Below are 11,046 nucleotides of genomic sequence, written 5' to 3' on the forward strand. Positions count from 1 at the left end.
AATGTAAACTTGGCAACTAGTGCACACAAAAATAATAGAGAATGAATAAAACCAGGCAAATAAGTGTCTGTCAGTCAGTGTATAATGCCAACTGCAAATTAAAAAAAATATTAATAGACTGATGAATGTGAATCTCATTCACTGGCTCTCATGCTATAATATCAACCATGTGTGCCCTAACTGTTCATCATTGGTTGTCACAGATTCACATTTCTTCTTCAAAGAAAATCATTATTATGCCCATTCTCAAAAGGCTTACGGGGGTTTCTGGAGCCTAACCTAGTTGTCTTCAGGCAAAGACAGACTACATCCTAGACTGGTCGCCAGTCAGCCGTAGGGCACACAGAGAAACAAACGATCATCAGCACCCCCAATCATACTGCCACCAGTGAGAATTGAGCCCGGACCTGCCCGCACAGAAGTCAGGCGAGTGAACCTCTACCCCACGAGGCGGCTGCCCAGAAGTCCTGCATTGTAAAATTTTGAGAGAAATGTAATTACGAGATTCAAATCAAAATATGGGATACAAAAGGGGAACATTAAATCATATATATTGTACTATTACAAGATTGTAAAATATTAGGAGATTTAAGTAATATTGGGAAGATAACATCATGAAAGTAAGAGAATAAATATGACATATTACTTATTTTTAAATCACTTTAACAGGAACTTGTTTAAGGTGCGCACACCAAGTTTTCGAGATATTAGGTCGGGCTTGCGTGGGTTTTCGCCGAGTACTCCGGTTTCCTCCCAAGTCCTTAAAACATTTATGGTAGTCTCGTTGAGGACTCTAAATTGCCCCTACATATCAGTATGAAAGGCTGTCCGTCTCCTTCTGGTCGGCTGGCCAGTAATTCAGGTGAGTAGTGAGAAGAAAACGTCGCACGCAGAAAAAAAGAACATGCAAATTTCACACCGAAAGGCACCGGAACCTTTGTTCTCCGAACTACAAACTGGACATGCTAATCAACTTTCACCGTGCTGCGCAATATTACAGTCCTCACAAAAATTAAAGAACAACTTAAAAGAAACAAGAGATCAGCGGTGGGCAAACTATTCCACAACGGGCCGCAGTGGGTGCGGGCTTTCGTTCCAAATTCTAAAGAGGAAACCTCCCCACAAATCTGGTATCTTAGAAGTGAAATCAGTGGATTGCAGTCAGGTGCTTATAGTTTTAGCAGAAACCTAATTGGTTAGGTGTCAGTGCTGGATCGGTTGAAACAAAAACCTGCACCCACAGTTTTCAGCCTAAGAGGGCTCAATTGTGTAGATGGCCTAAAATCTGAATGAAATGAAGATGTGGAAGGCGAGTCAACTTTTTATAAAAATTAATTTCTGCAACTCAAAATGCTTTTGGTATCCTGTGTGACCCCCACATGATTATATAAATGCTTGTCAATGTCGCGCTATGCTCCTAATTAGATGACGAATGCTGTCTTGTGACACTTCCGCCCAGATGTGTGAGGGAATCCCTTGGTCCTTGTAGCGTCTGATGACCAACCTGGCGGCGCCTAATGGACAGAAAAATAATGTACCAGAGTTGTGCTATTGAATTTAAGTCAGGTGTTTGTGATTGCCATTCAATTTTTTTAAATTCATCCTCCAGGTAATGCATGCATACTCTTACCACCTGAGGCACCAGGACCTACTGCAGCAGCATAGGGTCTGAAAATGGGTTCAAGGATTTCATCAAGTATAAACCTTATGGCAGTCAGAGAACAATATCCAAGGCAGTAGAGATCTGTGCTTCCCTCCATGAATATGCCTGCCCACCACTAAACCCTTTCTGTTGAACACTGTTGCAGGCAACATAATTTTCTTGTTGTCTTCTCCAAACTTCTTCACGTCTACCACAGGTGCTCAGGCAGAAACTGCTCTCATCTATGAAAAGTACATGGTGCCAGTGGCAGACTTGCTAATTCTGGTGTTCTTGAACAAAGGCCAATTCAGCTCCATGGTGCTGAGCAGTAAGCACAGAGCCCATTACAGGACATCGGGTCCTCAGGCCACCTTCAATGGGTGAGGACCTTTTACCGCCCTGTCCAACTCCCCGAAAATAACCATCAGTCTCCTGTTATCTCATTCATGTGCTGGGGATTGCCCTGGGAAACACAAAAAACCTTCTTACTTGCATGTGTGGATGGGCAATCCATGAGTTGAGCAACATGCGCAACTTATTTCAAGTTCGCCTGCTAGTAGAGCTAATTGCAGCCAGAAAAGATCAACATTTGAACATAATCAGATCTCATGCAATTGTCTGGAAAAAATGTTTAGAGTTCTGAATCTGCGGCCCGGTGTCGTGAGTGGTTAGCGTATCGGTCTCGCAGCTCTGGTGTCCTGGGTTCAAATCCAGGTTCACGTCCACCTGTGCAGAGTTTGCATGTTCTGTGGAGCCTACGTGGGTTTCCTCCGGGTACTCCGGTTTCCTCCCACATTCCAAAAACATGGATGGTAGGCTGATTGGACACTCTAAATTGCCCCTAGGTTTAGGTCTGAGTGTGCATCGTTGTCTGTCTTCTTGTGCCCTGCGATCGGCTGGCCACCGATTCACGTGTCCCCTGCCTCTGGCCTGGGTCAGCTGGGATGGCCTCCAGCACCCCCCACGACCCTAATGAGGATATTGTGGTTCAGAAATTTTGAGAGAGAGAGAGTTCTGAATATTTTGTTGTGGGTAGTATTTCAATGTGTTGGGCCTTGTTGGACTTCCTGAATGGATTTTGGAAATGACAGCTTTCTCACATGGGGAACAGTTAAATATCTAGTTGAGTTATTGTGGGAAAACAAGGAAAATATGTAAAGAAAAAAATATGTAAAGACAAAAAGATAGTTTGTGATACAGTGGCACCTCTAATTATGAAATACATTTGTTTCAGAAGTAGTTTCGCAGATGGGATATTTCTTAAGAGTCATATTTTACCATTGAACTAACATAATTCACTCCACGATCTCTAGTACTGCAGTAGTGTATTGATGTTTCTGAGTTTGATTTCGTTTGACGTCTATTTTTTTCATCTTGCAAGATTTGGTTCCTCTTCAAGTCTTTTTGAAACCTTAATATTTAGTATGTAGAAGAATTCGTAAGTAGAGGTACTACTGTATTTGCGAGGTATTCACCTTTCTCGTTCAGGGAGGTGGAGCCACTGCAACACGGTCAGTATTCGCCGTTCAAGTGGGACAGTACTGCAGATGAAAAATCCAATTACATGTTAAATAAAATAAATACAGACAGTTGACTGTGTTTTCGTATTAACAAGTTCCATTTTTGTTCTTGGCACTAACTTTACAGCATTTGTGGGTGGCAATTCGGGCCCAAAATGTGAATATTTTACAGTACCTCTGAAATCAGTAATAGGCAGCATACATAACATATGCTAGCTTGCTCTAATAGTTCTAACAATGGTTTTATCTAGACGTGAAAGTGCTCGTGTTCTGATGAGTTTGTCCCCCCTCGCCAAAGTAAATTCCAAAGTGCGACTGAGCTTTGCATTGTCACCAATCCACTTATCACAATGTGTTATTAGGAATGATTTCGGCATTGTTATGTCGGTTTGGAAAGTGTGAGATTGTTCAATTGACAGTCATTTTATACAAAATAAAGATACGAACTACCATTTTGATATACGGCTTAACAGTCACTTAGTAAAACAGAGGATAAAAATGGAGGTGGACCTTATCTGTTCAAGAAATGTGTCCCGACTCTGCCACCTGTTGTTCAGAACTATCCAAAATAGCATTGCCAATTTTGTCACTTAAAAAACAGAATCATCTCGAATTCATAAAAAAGTATGTGTCCCGGTTTGAACTCACAATGTAAGCACTTCGTCCTGCTCACGAAACATGGGAACATGAAAATCGAGTCCATGGTTCGCAAGTGCCGGAAGCTGGAAAATCAGCTTCGACAAGTAAAAAAGAAAACACTGAGTTCGTCCACCTGTGTGGGTTTCCTCCGGGTGCTCCGGTTTCCCACATTCCAAAGACATGTATTGTAGGCATGCTCCTCGGTATGAATGTGAGCGTGAATGGTTGTCTGTCTCCTTGTGCCCTGCGATTGTCGGTCCACCAATTCAGGGTAAAACCTGGCTTGTGCCCAAAGTCAGCACCCCCTACGACCCTTGTGTGGATAAAGAACTTTAGAAAATGAATTAATAAATAAATTGCTCATAATTATTTTTTTTCTATATTGCAGTCGAACCTTGTGATACGGCCGCTTTGCCATACCACATTCTTGTCATATGACAAAAATTTAATTTGAATAATTCGCCCAAGATAAGATCAAAGTTTTGTGATGCGACCAAGCCAGGGGGCCATGGCACTGTCTTTTTTGAATCTCCTTTGTGTATAAAATATTTCTACGAGCACTGGGCGGACTTTGCATTTCCCCACCTGCCAGCTTTTTCTCCCGCGTTGGATACATTTACAGGTAAACAATATTACTATGGATCGACAAAGTTCAGCAAAGAAAAGGCGTTGACAATGGACACGAAACGCGAAATAATTTAAAAATGAGTGGGGTACATGGTATACTGAGCTTGCTAGGCAAAATGAGAGGAATATGTCAACCTTTTCCACCATCCTTAAGCAGAAGGACGCATCAAGACATTTGCCTTGATTATCGCTGAGGAAAGTTACATCCCCCAGCAAGTTTTCAACTGGGATGAAACTGGTCTTTTTTTGGAAAAAGTTACCCAGGCGGACATTCATCGTGGCAGAGGAGAAGGCATTACCGGGACACAAACCCATGAAGGACCGCTTAACGCTAACGTTGTGTGCTAATGCGAGCAGTGGCTGTAAAATTAAGCCGTTACTAGTGTACAATGCCGAGAACATGCGTGCCTTCAGGAGACCTACAAGTGATGTGGCGCGCCAATTCTAAAGCTTGGATTGTGATATTTGTGTGCGTCATTTCCGAAACATTCCGAAGGGGAGGCAAGTTCCTAACAACGCTTGATGCGTTGGTTTTGTAGTCTCAGGCAAAACGGCCGGGTGAGGTCAACCCGTAGAACTAAGGTAAAAAAAAAGATTAAAACAAAATTAGAATTCAGTTATGTGTGAAGTTACATTAAAAGTTGAGTGTCTGTATATTGTTATCCAAGTTAATTTAAATGTGTTTGTTCGTTTACCCCCGAACAGCCCCCACCTCTGCCTCCGTGTGTATCATTGTCTCCCCCCTCCGCCAAATGCGTCTAATTTTGCATCTATTAAACACATTTTATTACTCTTAAACCACTCGTTATTTATTACTTTGTCAATATATGGCGAATTAGAAAAAAGAAAAACTATTTTTAGTGTTTTTTCAGAGGGTTGGAACAAATTAATTTGTTTTCAATTTATTTCAATGGGAAATGTTTGCTTGAGTTACGATATGCTTGTCATACGATCAGTCTGGGAACGGATTCCGATCGTAAGTCGAGGTACCACTGTATTACTATATCATAATTTTGGGGTTATTCTGGGATACTATTATATTTGTGCACATTTAATCATTATATTTCTTCAATTTGGGACTGGCGCAGGCTCGAGGTCACTCTCCAGGGCAGCTGGCTCCAGCTTGTTGCCTTAATACTTCACCGAGTCCTCGCTCCGAGGATTGTTTACTGATGCAAGTTTGCAATGTAGATCTCTGAAAGACTCTTAATTTTTTTTTTATTCCGCGGATGGCTATCAATCAACCTTCAGGAACACTTGAATATTGTTTTTAAATTGTGCCGCTCGGTTTGCCTGATAAAAAATTGTTTTGTTGAATGGAGGCTTGTTTGTTTAATTTCCAATGGAGTTGATTTTGAGTTCCAACCTTAATTGTTATCAATGTAATACCTGATATGCAATTGTTGTTGCAGTTGTTTTTTGCTTATGCAATTGGATCGAATCGATAACCTTGCAATTGTTTTGATTTGATGCCCTAAATGGGCAGGAGAAAATGCCATTCGGTAGAATCATCTGTGGCGATGATGAATTCTCACTTGCAAGTCAATCGGATGTCTGATCTCTCCCGTTTTGTTTTATACTATTATATTCAAGAAAACTAAAAATGAACCTAACACATAACACTCAAGAATCTGTGGAATTCCCTCCAGAAGTGGCCTTGTGACGTGGATTTTTTGTAAGTAGAGACATAGTCGGTCCGCACACTCAGCACTAGCTCGCTACAGGCGCAGCAGATGCTTTCTTTCCTGAGAGTACTGAGGAATGAACAACTAAAGACCAACCTGCTGGTTATCTTCTATCGGTCACCCATTGAGAACATGCTGACGTACACTGTCTCAGTATGGCACTCAAGTTGCACAGAAGCCGACAGGAAAAGACTGAAAGACCAAGAGCCGTCACCATACAGTAATACCTTGAGATTCAAGCTACAAGCTTAATGCGTTCCGGAACCCAGCTCCTATGTCGATTTACTCCTATGTCAAATCAACTTTTCCCACAGAAATGACCATATATAAATTAATTTGTTCCCACCTCTGATAAAACCCCCCAAAAAAGAATACTACAATCGAAAATATCAATTTATTGGTTCTAATTCACCTCCTACTCACAATGTATCAAATAACTATCCAGGTTATAATCTTATCTCATCTCATTTGTTGGAGCCTTGCCAGCTGACTTCGGGCCAGAGGCGAGAGACACCCTGAATTGATGGCCAGCCAATTACAGGGCAAAAGGAGACAAACCACCATTTACACTCAAACTCATACCTAGGGGCAATTTAGATTGTCAATTCAGCCTTCTATGCATGTCTGTGGAAACTGTGAGGAAGCCAGAGTACCTAGGGAAAACCCACACGAGCCCAGGAAGAACATGCATACTCCACACAGGTGGACCGACCTAGATTTGAACTCAGGTCTCCCACTGTGAGGCCAACGCGCTAGCCACTCATTCGCCGGGCCCCCCCAGGTTATGATCTTTAATACTATAGAGCAATGGTTTGCCGTCAGGGCCTTTAAGGACTTTTCTGCTGGCCTAAGAAATATCTAATCACAGACTGATGTTAATTATATTTTGTCCATGAATATTTATTAATAATTCCAAATTGTTGGTTATCTTCCTTTCATTGCTTTTGCCCCTGGTCGCACTGCTTCTAGATGTGTTTTCATATTGAAGCATTTAACCATTCACATTTCAGCCATTGTTTGTTGCCAGGGTCAGAAATCTGCTTCAAGGCCTTCACAATCAGTTCTGCAGGCTCTGCTGCATTAAACAAGCGTCAATAAACAATCAGAATTTGATTTGGTGACACCAAGGCATTTTCGCAGGTGTAGAGATACGTAATTTCGTTCTCGCAGGCCTAGGGATACGTTATCGCTTTCACTAACTATGATTGGCTAGTGATAGAGTGGACTAGCCAGAGCTACCAAAGTGTATCTGAAGCGAGCTGTACTAGCAAATATAGTGTTGTGCTGATTTAATAGCGTTTTTGTTAACCCGTAATGGCTGAAGGAGAACAAATGGGTTTAGTCGCAGATTTATTTGTCAAAGATATTTTCAAGACGAACTTTTCAAGAAAAAAAGCTGGACATCATTAAGAAAGGCCGGACAACTCCAAAGCAAGTAAGCCTGTCACAACCAAGAATGAACAGTTTCAGCACTGAATCGAATAAAAACATGTCAGAAATACGACAGGACAGGCTCGACTTTCAGCATTAGCTTCGATGGCGCTAGAAAAGGAGGAAAGAAAGAAGGATGGATATTGTGTACACTTAAAAAGGATTTTTTGGTGAGTAAAATGTTTGCTTTCAAGTCCATGTAGATTTCGCTGGCATTTTTGCAGATTATCAACTCGGTCATCGCCAGCGTAACCCATTTTTCAAAAGATTTTTTTTTAAAGCGTAAGAACTATCTTCTAAATGTATATGTACATTTTAATTTACAAGATTAGCGGCCTCTTAACAGCAATTAAAATCAATAAAATATGAATAAATAAACGAATGCACTGCACTCCCCCTACACATTTAAATCCACCGGAAATGGCTCCAGGAAGGCCCAGCTCAGACTAAGAACAAGAATTGCTGCTGCCATTCGATCCAACAAGCGAAGGCCCGGGAAAGCCAGGCTCTTCTGCTTATGTACAATAGAGGGGGAATGGGCGTGCCAATTGCTTAGATGGCTTACCTCTTACCATATTCACTTTCATTGCGAGTAAGTATTGCATCGTGCACATCACCTGTGGAAAGTGATAATTTTTTTGAGTCTTTTGAAAATGCCTCCTATATATATTTTTGTTTTCTTGTCATGCTAAAGGCCTAGCTCACCATTGCAGCATAAAGGCGTTCTTATGGTACATCCATACAGCGTCCTCCCCCCCGGGGATGTTGACCCCAACTCCTTCTCTGATTACTCCTACCTGGATTACCCCAACCAGGATTCGCCGTGTCGGCTGGCCATCTAAAATGGACCACCACGTTGCGGCCGGCGGGTAGGCGCAGCAGCAAGGTTTTTCCCCGTGTTGGCTGCCCATCTACAATGGGCCACCACGTTGAGTCCGGCATGCTCGAGCGAAAAGCAGGCAGGGAACCGTTAACATCGTCTGGGTGCGTCCGCGCCAGCGTGTGACGAGATGAGAGAATGGCCGGTCCGGCGGGTGTCCGCGCCAAGCGTGTTCCTATTTCTACTCTTACTACACTTACTCCTCTGACTTCTCTTACTCCTCCTACTCGTCTTACTCCTGTTACTGTACCTCGAGATACAAGCTTAATGCGTTCCAGAACTGAGCTTGTATGTCGATTTTTTCGTAACTCAAACGAACCTGTTAAAATTATTTTGTAAAAACACCAAAAAACAGGATATTGGATTAAAAATCTTTATTTGGTCTAATCCACCCACTATTAACAAAGTAACAAATAACTAGTGGTTTAAGAGTGCACTAAAATTTTCAGAAACTTAATTCTAGTTTTGTTTTCAGTTTTGATACCTTTCTTCTCCCGGATTGGCTGTATTCCCTTCAAAATATCCCCGAAAATTATGCACTATGTCCTCACAATAGGAGCCTAATCCAGCTGTCTTTGGGCGAAAGGAAGACTACATCCAACACTGGTCGCCAGTCAGTCGTCGGGCACACAGAGACAAACGGCCATCCAAACTCCTAATCATCCCGCCACCTGTGACAATTCAGCACGGCTTATTCATTTATTTATTTTATTTTTTTATTTAAGTCCATAAAAAATGTGAAATTCCTTGCTGAAACTCGCAAGCAGAAGCAATTGCCCTGTCTTCCGCTTGCTACTAGTACTCAGCACTGAAAACAAAACAAAAAAACAATTATTTTCGCAGGGGGATCCAACTCCCATTAACCACGATAATCGAGGTATTACTGTATACCTAATCATGTATGAATCACTGATACTTTAGTGGTTAATTTACCTTCAATACATGGAGCGTAGGAAACCACGATGACTGTGGGCATGAATGATTATTCAGTGGTGACCTGTTTAGGGTGTAGTCCGCCTTTTGACTCTGGTGTTCAAGATGACTGAAATAATCATGTTTTGTGTTGGGTTATTTTCACATTTTTTCCTGTCTTGTCCTTTTGATTGTCTATTATCTAACCTTTTTTTCGTTTACCCATGTGTCTCAGCCTCTTGTGTCACCTACCTGCTCCTTATGTCTTGTGTCTCAAAGTTTCGTTTGTTTTCTTTGGGTTAACATATGTATTTTTGGGTTCCCTGACTTTGTTTGCACTTTGTGTTTGTTTTTTGTTTTTTTGGCAGTGATTACAAATTTTGAGTACCACCCTGCCTGGAATCAGTTTCCCTGCATTTGGACCATCCAAACCTCTTTTCTCGACTGCCAGCCTGTGCAGCATATTATTATTTATTATTTTTATTAAAAAAAATAACTGAAAAAATAATTGAATACCCTAAAAAATTATGGGATGAAGATTTGGATTTTTTTTTTAAATGTGTATGAGATAAAAAAAATTACGTACACAGGCCAGAAGAATGAAGATGCCTTCACTCCTTGTTTGAGAGCTGTGATCCAAATCTAAGAAACAAAGAATATAATTTGGGTCTTAACTGTAACTCAATTGTGCTGATGGAGTAACACTCATGGATTCAATAGATTATAGTATATAGCTAAACAATACTCACTGGTTGCCCCCCCCACCAACGGTGATTAAGTTTCTCCTGGCTTCTCAGGGTGAACGTGGCATCAAAGACTGGGTCATACATTGAGTTACCAACAATACCATGAGACTCTGGATAGAGACCCTAAAAGCACAAAAAAATGTTTACTCCTTAACTTTTTATTTTTGGTCATTTTATTCTCCCCAAAATTGTTTGGACCAGGTGAATGCTAGAAGCAATAGCTTTTTGCATGACAACACACTTGTTTAATAACATAAACAAATTTAAATGAACTTGGATTACGATGCATTACTCAAAAATTACTCAAAAATAAGTAAAATCTAAACTCACACTAAACGGAATTCTAATTTTGTTTTACATTTTTAGACCATTCTTCTCCCGGCTGGGTTGGTTCTGTGTGCTCCGCCTCCAACCTGACTATTACTATTGATGGGCTGTTTGCTTCAAAATATTCCGAAGTTGATGCACACAAATACCTGTATAGTCGCTGATCGTAGATATCTTTACGTGGGAGAGATATGGCGATAAAGACAGAGCCAAGCTGTTTTCATAAGCGCGATAAAGACAGAGCCAAGTTGTTTTCATAAGCAGCTCCTCGCATATTTTAAACTTTTCTTGGCACTTCGCTGGGATGTTTTGAATGGATTTACCGTAATGCTTGGAATGAGCGGCGAGGCTATTTTTAGGGTGAACTTCTGCTGTTTTGATTTCGAATAAGTAGTATACTGGCATGAAATAAAGACATTCGCTCAAGTGGTCAGGGCCATAAGAAAGTGCAAACAAGGCGCACCAACCGTTTGGGCGGGCCAACATTTTAGAGAAAATTTTAGACATTTATGTGCCCTATAGGTGTGAAAATACGGTAATTATAAACTATACATAAAAAAATTGTAAATACTTTAAATGCTGTGCTAAGTGAAAATAGTCTTCCACTTGAAATAGTCCAAAAAATCAGGATGTTTGT

The 11,046-nt window shown here is 41.1% G+C and overlaps 1 protein-coding gene across 2 annotated transcripts in view; it reads right to left on the reverse strand.

Annotated features, from left to right (window-relative positions):
• LOC144193201 (autotaxin-like) overlaps nucleotides 1-10,970 on the reverse strand; it is a 29,269-nt gene extending 18,299 nt beyond the window's left edge. Inside the window, exons 1-4 of one of the 2 annotated variants that reach the window (XM_077711980.1) lie at nucleotides 10,413-10,519; nucleotides 10,086-10,205; nucleotides 9,923-9,978; nucleotides 3,118-3,183 (exon numbers count right to left, since the gene is read on the reverse strand). In XM_077711980.1, the coding sequence (XP_077568106.1) occupies nucleotides 3,118-3,183; nucleotides 9,923-9,978; nucleotides 10,086-10,166 (203 nt within the window). In that variant the 5' untranslated portion in view covers nucleotides 10,167-10,205; nucleotides 10,413-10,519. Of the gene's footprint in view, nucleotides 1-3,117; nucleotides 3,184-9,922; nucleotides 9,979-10,085; nucleotides 10,206-10,412; nucleotides 10,520-10,558 lie in introns of those variants that run through there. The other variant, XM_077711979.1, reaches the window with a different exon arrangement.
• Nucleotides 10,971-11,046: the final 76 nt, after the last annotated feature.

Source organism: Stigmatopora nigra, unplaced genomic scaffold, assembly GCF_051989575.1.
Source record: "Stigmatopora nigra isolate UIUO_SnigA unplaced genomic scaffold, RoL_Snig_1.1 HiC_scaffold_198, whole genome shotgun sequence".
Classification (NCBI taxonomy): Eukaryota; Metazoa; Chordata; class Actinopteri; order Syngnathiformes; family Syngnathidae; genus Stigmatopora; species Stigmatopora nigra.